The sequence below is a fragment of the Phoca vitulina genome, unplaced genomic scaffold, assembly GCF_004348235.1.
Source record: "Phoca vitulina isolate PV1807 unplaced genomic scaffold, GSC_HSeal_1.0 scaffold45, whole genome shotgun sequence".
Lineage (NCBI taxonomy): Eukaryota > Metazoa > Chordata > Mammalia > Carnivora > Phocidae > Phoca > Phoca vitulina.
In genome coordinates, this window is record NW_022589748.1 from 1,058,900 (window position 1) to 1,077,749 (window position 18,850).

The 18,850-nt window shown below is 59.8% G+C and overlaps 2 protein-coding genes across 2 annotated transcripts; both read right to left on the bottom strand.

The window, feature by feature from the left end:
- Positions 1 to 3,854: 3,854 nt before the first annotated feature.
- Positions 3,855 to 6,921, bottom strand: MOGAT3 (monoacylglycerol O-acyltransferase 3). The gene is made up of 7 exons (XM_032430677.1): positions 6,849 to 6,921; positions 6,508 to 6,615; positions 6,351 to 6,421; positions 5,859 to 6,063; positions 5,379 to 5,553; positions 4,100 to 4,302; positions 3,855 to 4,009 (listed from the first exon to the last, which is right to left on the bottom strand). Exons 1-7 carry the CDS (start codon positions 6,919 to 6,921, stop codon positions 3,855 to 3,857), a joined length of 990 nt encoding a protein of 329 aa, XP_032286568.1.
- A 4,182-nt stretch (positions 6,922 to 11,103) lies between these two features.
- Positions 11,104 to 18,423, bottom strand: PLOD3 (procollagen-lysine,2-oxoglutarate 5-dioxygenase 3). The gene is given in 20 exon segments (XM_032430774.1): positions 11,104 to 11,525; positions 11,884 to 12,009; positions 12,252 to 12,398; positions 12,928 to 13,032; positions 13,496 to 13,564; positions 13,766 to 13,879; positions 13,966 to 14,107; positions 14,383 to 14,508; positions 14,622 to 14,726; positions 15,057 to 15,178; positions 15,368 to 15,403; positions 15,405 to 15,494; positions 15,692 to 15,793; positions 16,039 to 16,136; positions 16,467 to 16,530; positions 16,660 to 16,772; positions 16,922 to 17,085; positions 17,196 to 17,332; positions 17,462 to 17,553; positions 17,938 to 18,423. Coding segments are annotated over 20 exon segments (2,223 nt in total). The 5' UTR covers positions 18,053 to 18,423; the 3' UTR covers positions 11,104 to 11,369.
- Positions 18,424 to 18,850: the final 427 nt, after the last annotated feature.

Sequence of the window (18,850 nt, forward strand, 5' to 3'; positions counted from 1 at the left end):
AGAACACGGTCAAAATGCAAAAACAAACAAGACACACTTCCCGCCCTTAACATCCGCATTTAATAATATGAGATAAAAGATCGTGGATGAGCCATATGTTTGGGGTAACAGAACACCAGTCCACATAATGTGATGGTGCACATAATGCAGATCCCATAGGGTAAGGCTTGGGATGTGGCCATGGCTAGGAAAAGATTGTGTGGAAAGAGGTGGGCGAGATAAGAGTGACAATAACAAATGTTTGCTGAGCACCCTGCCAAGTGTCACGCTAAGCCTTTCCGTGCATACGTCATTTCGAGCTCAGCGGGGACACTGTGGTGTAGATGGGAGGATTAGAGGCAGTGCGTGAACCTGAAGGTCCGCACATAGTGAGGGCTGAACCCTGGGAGCTGAGCTGTGACTCCTTGGTAGGGGTTCCATCCATTCTCCACTTAGGAAGGAGGGCCGAGTCAGGGATGGCTGGGAAGCCGGGCTGGGCTCTGTTTGAAGGCTACCTCGAATGCTGGGCTGAGGATTTCACACCTTCTAACAACGAGAATCCAGTGACAGTGAGGATCCAGCAGGGAGAATCACATGAAGAAAGCAGTGTTTTTCAAAGAGCATCTTGACAGCAGGAGAAGAGGTTGGATGGGAGAGAAGAGGCAAGACCTCTCTGATTGCTGAGGAGCGGTCCCATATGATAGCAGCTTCTGGGAAACAGGGGACTGATGTGCAAAAGGCCATTCTGAGTGTCTCACCTGGTATCTCAATCCAGCAGGGGACACTTGTCATTGTCCAGGGGTGTCATCTTCTTTTCGTTTTTTAAAGATTTTATTTATTTGAGGGGTGCCTGGGTGGCTCAGTCGGTTAAGCGTCTGCCTTCGGCTCAGGTCATGATCCCAGCGTCCTGGGATCGAGCCCTGCATCTGGCTCCCTGCTCAGCGGGGAGTCTGCTTCTCCCTCTCCCACTCCCCCTGCTTGTGTTCCCTCTCTCGCTGTGTCTCTCTCTGTCAAATAAATAAATTTTTTTTTAAAAAAAGATTTTATTTATTTGAGAGAGAGAGCACAAGCAGGGGGAGGGGCAGAGGCAGAGGGAGAAGCAGACTCCCTGCTGAGCAGGGAGCCCCATGCGGGGCTCGATCCCAGGACGCCGGGATCATGACCTGAGCCACCCAGGCGCCCCAGGGGTGTCACTTCCAACTCCCTCTGCCCTTTTTACTACACCTTTGGCATAGTCTTGCCAAACCCTCAGCACTGATGACACATTCTGCTTGCTGCACCCCACCCCCAAAACACACATATGGATATGGGCACCAAGTCTCTCTCCCAGAGACAGAAGCCTGATCTTGAACTTCCTGTACCTTTCTGGTTTGTGTTGTGACCTCTCCTCTCACCCAGATGTCTCCACATGAAACATAATGTTCCCTCTCAATTCTCCTTCTCTCCACTGGGATCAGACATGACCACTTTCTTGAGAAACTTGCCCAGTTGTTTTCACAAGTACTGGGAGCACTTTACTCCTTTTTACTCTAGGGCCAACCCAGTCCTAACTGGGCTTCTTGGCCTCTCCTGTTTCTCTCCAGCCTCAGGCCAATCCCTCCCATCCCCTGACTCTATTGGTCTTGGATTTCAGACAGGAGAAATGAATGATGGGGAGTGAAGTCCTCTCCTCCCTCTCCCCCAGTCCTCAAAGGTCCCATTCCTCACCTACCACCCAGCCCAACCTCCCCTCCCCAGAGATAGGCATCTACCACTCACAGGGGAGAAGGGCAGGGGGGTTCTTGGAGGAAGGCCCAAAGCGATCTAATCCTCATACCACCAGCTCTTGGTGGCAGGTTCTCACTAGAAGTTGGTGCCTTTGTCCCTCTGGGATAGAATCCAGAGAAAAACATGTGATGCTATCCTTAAAGTTTGGAGCACGAAGTTCCAACAAGTAGGCAATGCATTCCAGAGGTGACCAGACCAGACAACATGCAACAAGCAAGACCACATATTCCAAGTAAATGATTGAGAAGATACTCTTGAGTCCCTGACCCATGACAAAGATTGGAATTTGGACACAAAGGAGAGAGGTGTGGGGGAAGGACTTCTGAGCTCTGCAAGCCTTACCCCTGGAGGGCAAGGCTTGTCTTCACAGGATCAGTGACAAAGGTTGCAAGACTCAAAGAGGTTAGCATGCCCCAAGGTTTGGGGGACGTGTCCACCAGAGAAGTCTAATGGCTAGATGGTAGCTGACTGGATGTTCCCATCCAGGAAAGAAGGAAGGACAAGTGGCTGCATTGAGCCCAGCCTATATTCTAATGGTATCTAAGCTAAGCGTGTTCCAACCTGGAGCTGTTTATTTTCCATCCCTCTTTCTACTTCCCAGCCTAGAAAAGCAATGGGATTCCTAAGGAGAAATCCTATGTCGAGTGCCATGGGCCCAAAACCAGGGACAGATGATGAGGCAGAGGAATCTAAAAGAGAATACTCTGGAGAATCCAGGAGAGCGCCCCCCCCTCCCCGCCCCCGAGGAAAAGGAATCAGCTTGGAAGGTCTGGAGGCCCAGAGAATATGAAGCTATCCTAGGACAATGTCATCAAGAATGTTTGGGATCCTCTTTCTCCTCCTCCGCCCCATACTCCAGTCCCTAGGGTTCAGTAACAGAGGCTAAAAAGGGAGGAGGAGGTGGGGGAAGAAAGAGGTCAACTCCATCCCCTTTCTACTCCACCTTCCCCAGCTGCCCCTTCTGGTCAAGCAGGTATCCCACTCGCTGCCCTTGCTGGAGATGGAAGGTTCCCACCTTTGGATGAAGATCCAAGTGTGGATTACTACTCACGCTACATGTCTATGTACCAACTTAAGGTGAATGAAGAACTTACCACCTGTGACCCAGATAAGTCCCGGGGCTGCTCAGATTTTCCTCCAGGAACAACAACAACAAAAAAATTCTTCCACTGAATGTATTTTATAGGACAGTGGGAGACTAATAGAGTTGCATTCCAATTACATTTCAGCGAGTTTTTCTGAAGTCCTGGATACAGACGCAAAGCCAGTCAGCAAACAGGACTGATGTTGTCAGGGAATGCTATGACCACATGAGGACCCTTAGACTGTCCAGTCTTACCCTCTCCTTGGACTGACACCGTGTCTGTGATGAGGAATGATGATATTTTGCCAATCTCCGTTCTAAGCCCTTACATCTTAATTCTTTGATCATCACAAGAGTCCTGTGCTTACTGAGCGACTGCGTTAATGTTGACCTAACACTGGGCTAGCAGCTGGGCTTCGTGCTGGTCAAACAGGTCCCTGTTTCATTCATCTCCCAGCCACAAGGAAACATAAAGGATGGAGAGGGGTGCAGTAGCAAGCTATGGACCAACGCTACCTTTTCTACCATCAGAGATCATTCCACTTCCCATATGGCCAGGAACCCTTAACCAAGCTCAGCTTTTGCTCAGGCTGACTATTCCACCATCCATCCTATCTTCTCCAGCTCACTCTGCAAAGCGAACCCCTCCCTAGAGCCGCCCGCCGCAACTTAATCCCAAGGCCCTACAGCTCTTGGGGAAGCAGACGCCTTCATTCACAGAGGGAGAAAGGGCTCAGCAAAGGAAAGAGACGTACGCAAGGTCGTGCAGCAGAATTAAGGCTTGCTGGGAGGGGAATTCCGATCCCCAATCCAAAGCAGCAGCTTCGCAATACAGGAGAATGAGGGTGGATCATGCCTGGGCCCCCTTACCCCCAGAGCCAGGGTGCGAGCTCTGCAGGCATCAGATTCTACAACATAGTGGTGGGAGAGAAGGAGCAGTCCAGAGAGGCAGTAGGTGGAGGGTCTTGGTGCCCTGGGCTGAGGGGCTCAGGGCTGGGGGCGGGGTGGGGGGGGACGGCAAGGGCTAGATAAAGGTGAGGTGAGTAGAAGCTGGAACACCGCAGCTTTCCTTGTGGTCCTCGAAGAGTTGCTCCAGAGCCTCCATATAGAGCATGTGATAGTGGTCAACTTCCTCCTCGGTGGGGTCCGGGCGCTGGGGCACTGGGATGGGGCGGCCCACTGCAGGAAGAGGAGAGACAGAGGTTGGCGGGGGACCTCTGTTGCCCACACAGCCAACAGCAGCTTTCTTGCCTGGAGATGGGCACTCACCCACAGTGGTGATGGGCCTGGCGAAGGGCACCAGGCCCCAGGAGTTGGCCGAGAAGAGCCCGTGGCCCCAGAAGATGCAAGGAACAAAGCCCATGATTTTCTTGAAGGCGACCTGGCACATATACTGCCAGGAGTTTGTGGCAAAAAACTTAAAATTAAAGATATCATTCTCCCCAAAGGAGTACACAGGTACTAGGGAGGCCCTGGGAAGGGACAAGGAGAGAAAAGAAGGGTGGTCAGGCCAGTGGCTTTCGGAGCATCCCAAGACAGAACCGCAAATCCCTCCCTACACCTCCGGATTCCACTGCCCAAGGCCGTTTCAAGCAAATGACAAAGAAAGATCTGGACGAAGGGACTCACAATTCTTGAGAAATGATTGTGTCCTGGGCCTTCATATGTTGACCCTTGAACAACATGGGGTAAGGGGCACTGACCCCCACCCCAAAAATCCTCATATAACTTAACACTCCCCCAAAACTTAACTACTAATAGCATGGCCAATAACATAGTCGATTAACAAATATTTTGTATATGTACTATATACAGTATTCTTATAATAAAGTAAGCTAGGGGTGCCTGGGTGGCTCAGTCGGTTAAGCGCCTGCCTTCAGCTCAGGTCATGATCTCAGGGTTGTGGAACCGAAACCCAAGTTGGACTCTGCACTCAGTGTGGAGTCTGCTTGAGGTTCTCTGCCTCTCCCTCTGCTCCTCCCTCCCCTCACGCATGTGCTTTCTCTCTCAAATAAATAAATGAATCAAATCTTAAAAAAAGGAAAATCATCAGGAAGAGAAAATACATTTACAGTACTATATTGTAAAAATATCCGTGTATAAGGGACCTGTTGCAGTTCAAACCCATGTTGTTCAAGGGTCAACTGTATACATTTTCTCATCGAGTCTTTGCAACTACAACACTGTAGCAAGGTAAGTATCAGTCCTATCTCACAGGTAAAGAAACATGTCCAAGGTCTCGCCTTTGAGGTAGTGTCAGAAAGGGCTTTGAATCCAGGACTTCTGAGCCCAAGGTCCTGCTACTTGCACTATGATCCTGCTCTTTCAGAGAGGGCAGAAGCCTGGCAAAAGTGGGCACGGTGCTTGGCACAGAGAAAGTGCTCAAGTGTTGACATGCGCCAGGGAGCACAGTGTGGGCTCTGGGGACACAGAGGCCCGGCTACAGGGTCCTGGATGGGTAGGGACAAAAGAGTGTAGAGCCGCAGACACAATGTGAAGTTCTGACCATCAACAGCAGCCCCGGGCTGGGCACCTGCACCCCACTCACCCGTGCCTCAGTGCCAGGCGCACGAAGCCTTTGCGATTCCGGAGGATGAGGCTGTGCTTTCCTGGGATGGCATACAGGGACTCCTGGGCACCCCCAACCATGATGATTACAGCCTGCCCGAGCCGGCGCCGTGACAGAACAAAGTCCAAGCTCCACCGGTTCACAGAACATATTCCTGCGTGTGTGAGGAGGTGGGGGACGGTCACCACGCCCTCCTGCGCTGCCTAGCCCCTCACCCGCCCTCTAGTGAGCCCCACACCCCATTCCCTCCAAACCTGCCATCCCCACGCCCATGTCAGTGTGACCTACAGTGCCTCTCCCAGCAAGGATGCAGGACATTTGCTGCAACCAGAGCTATTCGCTGATGCCCACTGTGAGCCAGGCCAATGTTTAGGCCAGGACCCTGTGTGAGGGGCGTGGGAGGCAGTCAAGGGTGGGCGGAGGGAACAGGTGCCTCCTCCCACTCAGCTCGAGGCTCACCAAAGGACATGATGTAGTCACGATAGACTGGGAAGTGGAAGAGGGAGGCCAGCACTGCCGATGAGACCTGAATCCCCGGGAACTGCTTGGAGAAGTTGTTGGCCTCGGTGGAGAAATTGCAGAAGGTTCCGATGCACATGATCCCATGTGGGTGGGCACCCAGCACATAGTTCCGGTCAGGGGGCAGCTCGGCTGTTTTCACCAGCTTGGGGCAGAGGGGATTAGGTAGCATGAGGGGAAAGAGGTGTGGAAGGCAGGATACCAGCTGGAAAGAGTTGCCCTCCACCCTAACCGACTTCAGAGTTCAAGGTCCTTGAATGGAGTGCACAGCACAGAGAACCTACTGTGGAACACCACTCGGCAGCCCCTGCCCCATGCCCCACTGTCTGAGTTTAGGGAGCCCAGGGGGCATAGGCAGGGGTGAGTAGGGGTGGGGGTGGGGGTTGAGGAGAGGGAGGAGGAAGAGTGTCTCTGCGGAGGGTAACCTGTCACCTTGATAGGATAATAATCCCTGGCGTGTTTCCACATGGCCCAGTTCCTGGTCCACTCAAAGCGCCTTCCACCTTGGGGCAGAGAGATGCTTTGAAGAATTTCTGGAGGCACCTGGCCACCATCTCCGCTCCTTGGGCACATGCCCAGCAGTGCTCACCTTGGTTAGGCGTGTCCCAGTCCAGGAAGAACCACACCAAGTAGAGAACAGAGATGGACCAGAATGACGTGAAGAGGAGGAAGAGGACAAGAAGGGAGAAGAAAGGGCCTGTGGGAAAGATGACAAAGAAGAGTGCATTAGCTTTGGAAGATGGGTCATTCCATGCAGCGGCTCTCTCCTCCCCCCTCACAGATGGCTGGTGTGCACCCAGCCATCTCCCAGCCTGAACTCTGGCCCTCTCCTGGTCCCTTTGCCCTTAGGCACACACGCAAATGGGGCCCCAGCCTTTCTCCCCCAGGTCCCTGCTCCCTTTGGGGACCCCAGGGCACCAGGCCTCTCACCCATGAAGAGGAAAGTGAGCACGTATTGGTAGGCGCTCACTACTTCTGGCCACTGTTTCTGCACGGATTCCATGGTGGGGTCGCGGCGGGGCTGTGGAGACTCCTGTCCCAGTCGTTGCCCTCTGCCAGCGAGGCTCCAGGGCCCGGAGCACAAACGAAGAAGGTTGGTGGGCCGATGGAAGGCTTTCTTGCCCGATGGGCCAAACCCTCGGGCTCTCCCGGGACTGCGGGTGTGTTGCGCGCGTCTAGATCCGGAGCCCCAGACGTCCCCAGAATGATCTTTGAGCTGCAAGCGTTAGTCGGTTTGGGCTGGTCGCTGGGCGGAGCTGGGAGGCTGCAGGGAATAGGTGAGGGATATAGTGAGTGTGTCAGCTGTCCGGGAACTGATGTGGGGAGGAGGCTCAGAAGGAGCTGGGGAGCCCGCCCACCGGGTCCCAGCCGCCGGCGGGGGCCAGAAGCTCCGCTGAGACCGTGGGATCTCCAGGGCGGCCGGGCACGCCCCCGCTGCGCGCCCCGGATCTGGGTGCCGGTCTCCGGGAGGGTCAAGATCACCCGGAGGCACGGCCCCGCACAAACACGCACACACCGCAGCTCTGTTGCCACGTTTAATTGCCCCCCACCACGGCCGCCGCGGGCACCGGGAGGGCGGGGGCGGCGCGCCCAGGCGAGGAGGGGGTGCGGGTGGGCGGGAGGCCGTAGCGCGCCTTGCGCTCCTCGAACAGCTGCACCGGGATCGGGGCCCCCACTGCGGGCAGAACGGGACGCCAGAGGGGCGGTGGTTGGGATCTCCAGCCCGTGCCCTTCCCGCCCAGCCGCGCGACCGTCCGGGACAGTGTTCAGGGCCTGGCCGCTTGCCAAAGGGGATGAGGCGCGGCCGAGACGTGGCCGGCAGGCAGGGACCTTCACCTCCCGGCGCGGGGAGCGCGCGGGGCCGGAGCTCCGCAGGAGCGGGTGCGCCGGCGGGGAGCGGAGGGGGCAGAGGCCGGGGCTCACCGACGGCGTGGATGCGCGTGCGGAAAGGCAGGAGGAGGCCCAAGGGACCTTGAAACAGCGGCAGGACCACGCTCAGCAGCGGCTGCCGCGCCTCCTGGGCGCCCCGCAGCCGCGAGCCGGGAGGGTTCGGGAACTGCTGGAAGAGCTCGTTGTCCCCGAAGGAGAAAGCAGGGCACCAGGGAGGCCCTGGGGGAGAGCAGAGGCGCGCCTGACTCCGGGTTTCCCTGGCGCGCCACGCTCCTCCGCGACAGGGTAGCCCGCGAGCGTCCCGCCCGGCCACTGCGGCTTCCTCACCCTTGTTCCCGCGCCAACGCGACAAAGCCCTTCTGATTCCGGAGCCACAAAATCAGCTCGCCGGCTTTTGCTTCCAGCGCTTCCAGGGGCCCTCCCAAGTCCGGGACCGCCACCTGGCCGCCCCCAGGCCGGAACAACAGACAGGCAGCCGCTGGCCTGGTCAGCGGACACCAAAGCTGGGGGGAGGGGAGAGGGGGCCCAGATGCCTGCGGCTTTGAGAAAAGGGGGAGGAGGGCGCCAGGAAGGTAGAGCTGGGACCAGGAGCTCCCACCCCCCCACCCCAGGGATGTGGGGGGTGACACAGCAGGGACTGGGGGATCTCCCCACTTCTCACCACTACACACGATGTAGTCCGGGAAGAGAGGGAGGTAGAACCAACAAGGCAGCATGAGGAGGTGTGGCCGGAGGCCAGGGAAGAGGCTGGAGAAGCCGGTGACCTCCGCGCAGAAGTTGCTGAAGGCCCTGGTGACCAGGACCCCGTGAGGGTGGAAGCTGAAGAGGTAGTTGCCAGAGGGATCCAGTTCTGCGGTTTTAACCAGCTGGGGGCAGAGGCAACATACTCCACTCTGACCGTGAGATTAGACTTTGGGGGGTAACCAGAGAAGAGTCTATTCCAAAGCCTTGCCCCCACCCAGCACACCACTCCTGGATGGCCTCACCAAGACAGGGACACAATCTAGGAAATGTCTCCAGATGGCCCAGCTGCGGACCCAGGCAGATCGTCGGCCTCCTGCCCTCGGCGTGTCCCTGCTCGGCTTAGAAGAGCAAGGAGCAGCATGGCCAGGCACACCTGGGCTGGAGGATGGAGTGGGGGATATTAAGGACCCAGGCATTTAAGTCCCCAGTTACCTGCCTCTGCCCTCTCGTCCCTGTTGGAGGCCCTCTTGCCCAGCTATTTCCTTCTCATTCCCTCAGCGGCCCCCAGAGAGCCCTGTCCTGCCTCCCTCCTGGTAACAGGGAAGCAGAGTGCCAGGTGCTGAGCCTCACCGAGCCCCAAGTGGGAGAAGACCCATCGCAGGACAGCAACCACTTGAAGACGCCGGCAAGGTGGCTGGAGGAGGCTGACATACTGTGGAGGCACATCCCATAGGGACCACTGTGGGCTCTTAAGTACACTCCCTGTGGTCCAACCCGCTGGCCCTGACCCTTGGCCCTGGTTTGGCTCCTGTGTCCACCCCCTTTGCTGACCTGAACCCTGTACCCTTGTGAGCCCCAGCAAGAAAGGGTTAACGACTGCCCGAGCTCACAGGGTTGTGACCAATAGGACCAAACAGAAATGCCCAGGGGCGTGGCCAGGAGCCTGGGAGTGAGGGTGTGTGGACCTTGCGGAGGTCAGGACCTTGGGCCTCTGAGGGGCCTCTGAAGAGCTGGCTGGCAGAGGTCTGGGGAAATGGGGTGTTGCCAGGGTGGTATGTACCACGAATGGCAGGGCTCCCCACACAAGTGAGAGCAGCTAGAAACCCCTTTTTGCCCTGGTCTGGCCCCTAAGGAGTAACTTAGGCTTCTGTGGGGAGACATTCCAGCAGGAATGGCCAGAAAGGCCAGCAATTGGCCAGCCCAAAAGGGCACACCCTCCAAGTATGCGGGGACCAGTCCTCACATGGCCGGGGCCCTCCCCAACACGGGCCAGAGACGTGGACCCTCTCCGGGTCAGGGAATGTCACTTCTTTAGGCAAGTCTGACATACATCTTCTGTCCCATTCTCTCCTGGCATAAAATACTTTCCCATGTTCCCTCCTTCGTGGTGATTTTCTGGCTAAGGTCTACCCCCAGCTGTGAGCCACAAGAAGACAGCTGTTGTTCTCATCAACCCTAACCCTGTGACAGGTGCCCAGCAGGTGAGGGATGCTCAGTAAATGAGCATGGTAGGAGACAGGATGAGGCAGCGTCCAATGCCACTCAGCCTGGCTCACCCTTTCTGTCCTGCCCCCTGCTTCACTCTCCTGTGGGTTGCCCCTCGCCCCACCCCAGGAAGTAATGTCTCCTGTCCCTGCTCAGCCCACTTCCATCCGCAGGGAGACCGGGTGAGATGCACTGAAAAGTCTGGCCAGAGAGATGCTCAGTCCACACGGAAGGGGGACCAGTCCCACCTGTCAGGAAGGAAGGCTTCACAGAGGAGGTTTTCCTGGGAGTCCGGGCAATAGCAAGAAAGGGGTGGATTGCACGTGAGGTGTTGGAGGCAAGAAATGTCCAAGGACCAGCAAATGGGCCCATTTGGTTTTCAAAAGGCTTCTGCAGGGGACCAGTTGGGAGAGACATTCAGGAAGGTAGGCTGGTGCTAGGACCTGCGAAGGATCAAGCTAAAGGAACATGGCCTGAGGTCCTCAGGGTGCCTCCAGGGGTTTCGCTGGCTTAGCAAGGGCTTGATGGCCCCCCAGAAGCTGGAAGACATCAACTCTCAGGAGGTCTCACCTCTTTTTCAAGGCTACTTTCCATTCCCCTCTTCCAGGAAGCTTTCTTGGGATGACCCTCCAAGGCTTCCCTTTTCCTGATCCTCCCTGACTAAAAGCTTGGGTCCCAGAAGCCCCCTGTGTCTTCCCTTGGAACACATGCTTCCAGGGGGCCTCCCTTCCCTTAGCACTGTCCCAAGAGGCCAGCTCAGGGCTCTGCCACCCCCTTGCTTCATGCAAGGAAGAAGATGCCCTCAAGGGATGAGAAAACGCCAGGGAGAAGAGGCTGGGGGAGGCCAGGGTGGGCTTTCACCTGAATCTAAGTGAAGCCCTCGGTGCCTGGCCCTTCTCAGGCTCCCCCCCAACCCCTAGGCAATACAGCAGAGTGAGAAATGGGATCCAGGGAAGCTTCTCGGTTCCCACGCTGCTCTACCATCTGCTTTCTGCCTTTTCCTCTCTGTTCTTTTTCTTTGGAGTAGCTCCAGGTCTTCCCTCCACTCTGGGGGCAGGAGGGATACGAGGTCAGCGGGGAGGGGAAAGACGGACACGGACTCACTAGTTACAAATCCTCCTTTATTGGGAGGGAGGCTGAGAAACAATAATTTATTGTATGGGGAGCCCCAGAAGCCTTCTCCCCATGAATCTTTGGGGACTGTGGGGAGGGGCAAGGGGGCTCCAGGAGCTTCCTGAGAGGGCCGTGTGTTGGGGGGGGGAGGCGACACATTCAGTCCCAGGCACGCCGAACATCCACTCAGGAAGGGAGGCGCCAGACAGACCCCCATCTCCAAAGAGGGGGGCGCAGGAAGGCACAACGGCGGGGAAGGTTTGGCAGAGTGGTTGAGTGTCACGGGTCGACAAAGGACACCATGATGTAGCGAGTGCCCCGAGTAGTGGGCAGCCCCTCGTGGTAGTGGGTGAGGCGGCCGGGGTGCAGGAGGCCCCAGCCCTTCCGCGGGGACGAGACGATGCAGTCATAGCGCAAGAAGCGACAGCCGCCTCCCTGGAAGAGGACAGGGGAACGGAAGTGGACAGTGAGCAGACAGGGGGCTGGGGGGCTGGCTGCCACAGTGGGGAGAGAGGCAGGCACGGGGTTTTGGGGTGTCGGCACACAAGGGAGGCACGGGGGGGCGCGGCAAGGCACACAGCCTGGAAGAGGTCCAGGAGATGGCACCTTCGAAGTAACTAGAAACATGAAGAGGACGTGCCGTGGGGCAGGGCGGGTGACTGAAGGGTGTGTAGGGGTCATCAGGGGGCAGGACAGCAAAGTCCCGGGGGCTCAGGTGCGTGCATGTGCGCACGCGTGCACGTGTGGAGGGGCCCTGCTGGTGCCCTGACGCGGGAGGGCGCTCGGGGCTCACCTCATAATCCAGGCCCTTGTGGTTGAGGGCCACGTTGAGAGTGAAGGTGGACGAGTCGTGATGGGGCCGCAGAGCAGGCTGCTCGTCTGGCCGGTAGCGGACCACGAAGTTCATCACTGCCCGGGTCTGTGGGGACGTGACAGGAGACACTGGAGGGACGGCCGTGAGGTCCCGGGGGCCTTCTGAGGAGGGTGGTAGGGGGAGGGCCGCGGGGGTTTCTCTGCTAACTCCTCCCGGCTGCCCTCCTGCAGAAGCCCTTTCCACGAGGCTCCGGATGCTACGGGGGCTGAAACGGCGCCATGGGGAGACTTCCAGCCAGGACCCAGGTGTGGGAAGGTAGAGGCAGGGTAGCAGGGGCGGCGGCCCACCTTGGTGTGGTAGCCTGGGAACAGGCTCTCTGTCATGGGTCCCACATATGTCCTCAGCAGCTGCAGCCACTGGTCCTCATAGCCCACCTGCTTCATGTGGATGTCCACGGTGGGCACGTTCTCGTAGCCTCCCGCCAGCCTCGAGTCCTGTGGGCGGTGGGCACTGAGCCCCAACAGGGCTGCGCCAGCTTCCCCCTCCTCTCGCTCTCAGGCCTGAAAGCTTGTGTGACCCGGGTCTGGCAGCCTCGACCACTTAGCCTGACTCACTCCCCCTGGCCCTGAAGATGTCACCTCTTCTGTGAAGCCCCTCGGTCCCCCCACGTCTGGGCCAAAGCCCCTCCTGTGACTCCCACAGCATCTGGGCTGCCCGTCAGCCTTCAGGAGCGGGGCTATTGTTACTGACTCTAGCGGGTGAGGGGCCGGAGGGCAGGGCTCGACCAGGACAGCTCAACGTGCCACATCGCCTAGGCCAGTAGCCAGTGTCTGGGACCTGCGTGCCCCAGGAAGGAGTTCCTGAATGAAGGCACACGCACACACACGCAATTGTGCCCCCTGTGGGTCCCCCCCGGGGGTCCCCTTCTCTGCTCCCACTCTCTTGATTCCATTCCCCTCCATCACAGCCGCACCTCCCTCGCCCGGTGGCCCTCGCCTCCTCCCCTGCCCCGGCCCCTCTCACCTCGTGCCGGCCTCCTGACCACTGGCCGTAATGCTCCATTTCCTCTACCAGCTCGTCGCACATCTGGTCGGACAGCAGCGGGAACCAGTACACATCTGGGCACGGCTGAGGACCGACAGAGGAAGAACAACAGGGCCGGGGAATGCTTGCAGACCTCTCCGGAGGAGACAGGCAGCCAACCCAGGGGAGCGAAAGCAGGGAGCAGAAAGAGAAGCCGGGAGATGGGAGAAGCTGGAGGAACGGGGATCTGAGCATGGGGATGGGCCAGGAAAGGCGGGGCCGGAGAAGGTGGGAGCAGTGCAGGGGACCCGGCACAGAAGGCAGGAAGGTTCCAGAATCCCAGGTTTGGGGCTTCTTTACAAAACTGTCATTTCACCCACAACACTAATAGGCCCAATAAACAAGAAAGGATCGCTCTGATTAGCGGCAGGGCGGGGAGCCGAAGGCCTATCTGCTCAGCCTTTGCCTTTATCTGTCTGAGGGAAGTTAGTTTGGGAACCACTAATCCAGCCAGTGGACTCAGGGGCGGTGGCCACCAGGGCGGTCAGGGGTCCTGCTCGCGGCTCACCTGCTCCACAAGCCCCTCCCCTTCAAGGGCCCGGCTGTAGTTCTCATGAATGTACTGCTCCTTCCAGTCCTGGGGGAGGATGGGGAGGGGTGCGCACCTTGATGTGTGCCCTCTTCACTCCCTCCAGTCCCACCCAGGAAGCCCCAGCACCACGACCACGACCACCTCTCCCCAGGCAGGAGCGGAGCCTGGGAGCGAGGACATGCGTGCGTGCGCCCTCCTATAGTGAAGGGCATGTCCCGTTCTCTGAGCAAGACGTCAGGCACTCACCAGGGGGTTGTCGAAGATCTGCCAGAGGTCAGGGTGCAGATGGTCGGTATCATACCGGGAAGTGGCCAGGAGGCGGCCAAATTCGTGCTGATTGCTGAGGTGGAGGAAGATGCCCTGGCGGGCAGGGTGGGGGGGGGTGTAAGGAGACACAGCTGGCTGCTTCCCAGCACCCTGGCTTCAGGCGCCCAGGCCCCACTCACCTTGTCCCGCAGGCTCTTACAGAAGGCCATGTCTGGGTCAGTGTCGCTGCCCGAGAACACCTCCCTCTGGGACAGCTCTGTCCTCAGGGTCTCACCACGGATCATGTATGCCTGGGCTACATAGGGCACATTCCACACGCCCCTGGAGGCACCCACACTGGCGTCAGCTAGGTGGGTGACCCTCCCCCAAGGCTGCCCAATTCAACCCAGGAGCCCCTTCCCTCAGGGCACCCCCACTCTCCAAGCCAGAAGGTCCACCGGCTTCCCTGTCACAACACCTCAGGCTGGCTGCACAGTCAGCCCAGCTCCACAGCTGTGCCCTTGCGACTGGGGGGGCCTCGGGCGCGGGGGGGGGAGGCGCAGGCGTCTGCGGGCCCGGGCTGGAGGAGAGGGGCTGCGGCCCCCGGCAGGACTCACACTCGCTTCCGCTGCACCAGCTCCACGTAGTCCTCCGAGCGGGCATAGTACTCGTCGGGGCTCAGGGCTCCCCAGAAGTTGGACCACAGCTTCCCGTGCCGGGACAGCATGGGCGCTATCACCTTCCTGTGGACAGGCAGAGGTGAGGGCGGGGCAGGGGTGAGCCCTGGGCTCCGGGAAGGAGGTGGGGACTCCCCCGAGACTATCTGGGGACCCTGTGGCCGAGCCGGGCAAGCGACCTGTTCTCTTCGATGAGGATGCGCAGGGTCTGCTGGTTGGTGATGACAGCGTCAGCATCCAGGCTGAAGTAGAAGTCGCACTCCGGGTCCTGCCGACAAGTGTCCCTGGAGGTGACAGATCAATGAACAGAGGAGCTAAAACAGGAGCAGGCGGGGGGAGGAGGGGACTGTGTGGCAGGTAGGAGAACGCCCCCCCCCCACCTGCAGAGGAGGGGAAGAAGAAAGCGGGTAGAAGCACCAGGAGGAGAGGAGGAAGACTACGGGGGGAGGGGGGGTGTGCTTGCTTCCCCCAGACCCCGAGGTTCTCCTGGCTGGGGGGCGCCCCCGTGGAGGCTGACCCAGGCTGCATGGCACATGGAGAGGGAAGGGATTGGGTGCAGTGGCTGGCAGCACCCCTCGGCCCTCACCCGTCCTCCCCGCCCAGTGCTCACTCACATGGCCATGTCCCTGGCCTCGCCTGGCGTCAGGGCCTCCTCTGGCCCCACCAGCTTCACAGCTGAGAAGTGGTCCTGGAGCTGCGGCCAGGAGTCGGCAATGGGGGGCGCGGGGTACACCGCCGGGGGGCGGGGGGGGGGGAGAGGGAGGGGGGTGGAGAGGGCAGAAAAGATGGCGCCCGAGGCCCAGGAGGGGGAAGGTGGTGAGAGAAAGGGTGTAGGAAGGAGTCTGGGTGGGTGGCAGTTCCAGTCGGGGCAGGGGCAGAGTCCCCTGGGAGGGCGCACAAGGGAGAGGCTGCTGGGGTTTCTCACATTGTTATGCAGGAAGAGGGTGACCCTGTCGGGGGGGGTAGTCCAGGAGGAACAGCCGCTGCAGGAAGCGGGGCAGGAACGGGGTAGGTTGTTCTACAAACACAGCCAGAAGCACCCGGGGGGGAGGCTGGAAGATACGACACGATGGGGCTCAGAGAACAGCCCAGGCCCCCAAACTGGTGTGTCCTCCACCACCCTGCCAGGTTGGGAGTCCCCAGGAGCTCTGGCCCGTGTGCTGCTGCCCAGCATGCTCTCCCTGCACCCTCTGCCTCAGTACCTGGTCCTGCCCACGCCCCCCCCCGCCCCTCCAGCACCCCTCCTCACCTGCCCCCCCGGGAGTGTCCTCCGGTCCCGGCCGCAGAACCCACAGCCTCCCTGGGGAGTCCAGCCATTAGGGACATAGTTTCCCAGGTAATTCAGCTGGAGCTGTTGGGAGAGGCAGTGAGAGGAGGAAGCAAAGGAGTCCAGCAGCAGAGGTGAGGAGGGTCAGGTGGACAGGCAGGGGACAGGGCAGGGAGGGGAGAGATGGACACTTAGAACCTCTCCCGGCACCTCTGCCGCTGGGGCTGGGGAGGACTGGCTGCTTGGAAGGGCTAGAGGTATGCAGGGGCGGGGGCCAGGTCTGACTGGGGCAGGGGCGGGGGGGCTGAGGGTATAAACCATTGGAGCACCTTAGTGGGACCGTTCCCATGGACCACGACGGGAAGTGTGTCATAGGCCACATTCCGGATGCGCACACGATTCCGATCAAACTTTAAAACCACCTCATCTGGGGAAGAAAAGCCCAGCTTTAGACTCTTTTCCTCTCAAAGCTGCCAAGCAACAGATGCTTCTAAATATGGAGTGGGGCGGGGAGCCCATCCTTCTCTAGAGGATGAAGGACTGTGGCTCCAGGGGGGGCGGGGAGCGGCCACCGTCTCTCTCCTGAGGGTACTGACCAGACTCCCGCCACCCTGGGGAGTTTCACCCTACTACCCAGTGACCTGGGCAAGTCACCAGTCCCTCAGGGAGGCATTTTCCTCCCCCACAACAGGTGGCCCTCCCTTTGTAGGATTGTTGTGTTAAATAAAATCACAGAAGTAGAGCCCTTTTTCCTCACCTAAAGCCCCATTGAGGTTCTGAAAGATCCGGGATTTATGATCCAGATTGAGGCTGAGTTTCTCCTGGATGGGATGAGATGGGGTGGGCCATCATTTCCCACTCTTTCTACAGCCTCCCTAAAGCCCCATCCCCCTCATCTGCCCTTCAGCCCGCATGGAGTTGCAAGTGCCCCCTCCACCGCTGCTCCCTACCCTAAGCCCAGGGTCCAGGTAGAGTCGCGTATAGAACAGCTGGTCATCATCGTCATCCTTGTACTTCCACTGGCGGACGACTTGGTGGACGGTGGGGGCAAAGCCAATGAATCCTGTCGGGGTGGGCGGGTGGTGACTCCAAGACTCTCGGGGTCCCAGGGACCCGTTCCCACTCCCCCTCTCTAGTCCTCGGGCCCCTGGAATGCTCCATGCCCCCCCCCCCCTCCCCCCCCCCCCCCGCCTTGGGCACTCTGCCACTCACCACCAGAGTTGAGGAAGCGCTTCCCCGTGCCCACCTCAGGGTACTGCTCTGCCAGGCCCCACTCGGGCCAGCAGAAGCCCTCCGCAGAGAAGAGCAGGCGGCTGCCACTCTGGACGAACTTCTTCAGCAGCTCCGAGGGGCTGCCAGCCAGAATCACGTCGTAGCTGGGTGAGGAAAAGGGGGCGTGAACAGGACGCGCCACTAGGAACCTCGGGCTCCTCACCCCCTCCTCCTGCTTGCCCCTCCCCCTGCTCCGCATCCGCAGCCCCTTTACCTGTCCACAAACATGATGACCATATCCTCCCGGTCTGCGTATTTCCCCATCTCCTTCTTCAGCCACCTGACCTTCTGTCCTCCACCAACCGTTCGGGCCACATCACCCCCTCGCCACTCCTCTCCCAGGCCCAGGGTCTGTCGGGGAGACCCGCCATCAGCCGGCGGGCTGGGCCCTCCTGACCAGGCTCACCGTGGGGCCCCAGGCATCCAGCCCTCAGCCCACTCCTCCCGCCCCTCCTCTCCTCCCGCCCCTCCTCTCCTCACCCGCACTGTGTAGTTGAAGAACTCCGCGGACCGCAGGAAACGCCGGTATCCTTCCGTCTCGGCTGTGGCCACCGTGATCACCAGCAGCTTTTCTGTCACCAGCCGGGAACTGGCGCTCGGGACCCACTCAACCCAGCTCACCGCCCCCCGCCCTCCGCTCACCGCAGACCCCCTTGCCCTCCCTCCGACTCTGCTCCTGTCCTCTTTTTTTCCGATTCTCTCTTAAACTCTTCGCAACCAGGGGAACTTTGGCCCCAGTGGAGAGCTGGATGGGAGTAACACCCAGGAATTCGGGGTCAGTTCACATGGCAGCCTGGAAATCCCAGCCCAGGGTGGGGGGGGGCCGCGTGATTCGCCCGGTGGGGGGCGCACGGCGTGGGAGAGGCTGGCCACCCCCTCCAGGCCGCGACCCCTTCCCCGGCCCCGCGGGCAGGCACGCAAACCCGGCACCCAGTCGGCGCTCCCGGGGCTCTCACCTGGGTTGACCGGGTCGCTGCCCCGGGGACGGTCGGAGGCCGAGATCGCAGGCGGCGGCTGCAGCAGCAGCAGGAGCCCCAGCAGGAGCCGGAGTCCCGGGCCGGAGGCGGCCATGGCGGGGAGCGGGCGGAGACGGCACACAGGCCCGCAGGGCTCTGGGGCCGTGCGCCGAGATCCCAACTCCGGGGAGGGGCTCTGGGAAGAGGGACGGGGGCTGCAGTGCGGCCAGCCGCGAGGAGGAGCAGGGATAGGGCGCCGCCCTGGAAAAAAGGCGTAGCCCGAGGCTACTGAGAACTCGAGAAGCGGGCGCCGCAGACAAGGCGAGGATTGTCCCCGGGCGTGAGCGCGCGGGCTGCGCGGAGCCAGCTGAGGGGGCGCCCGGCCGGGAAGCGGGGGAGGGGCGGGGGCTCGGGCCAGCGATCCGGAGCCGAGGACTTTGGTGAGAGCCAGCCCGGCGCAGCGCCTCCTGACACATGAGGAAACTGAAACCCGGAGAGGGGAAGTGACCCCCTGCAGGTCGGGCGGGATGCGGAGGCGGGTCTTTGCCACACCCCTGCACGGAGCTGCGGGGCGGAAGGCTGGGAGAGCTCGGCGGTGGGGGCGCGCAGAGCGGAGACGAGTGGAGGAGCGGGCGGCAAGGAGGGAGAAGGCCGAGGAGTCAGCGGCCCCAGGGGCGTGGGGGTTGAGGTTTCGGCAGAGGGTCCCCGGGGGCCTCTCGGATTGCCCACTCAAGCCTGCCCACTTTGGTAGTCCAGCCCATCATCTCTACCTCCCCCGGGAGAAACTCCAGGGGTTGCCTTTGTGATGGTGGCATCTTCAGAAGCACGAGAGGAAAATGACATTTCTCAAAAGACCACTGGCACCACCTCTTTAAAGTGATCCATTTCGGGGGTCCCACAAAATACACAACTA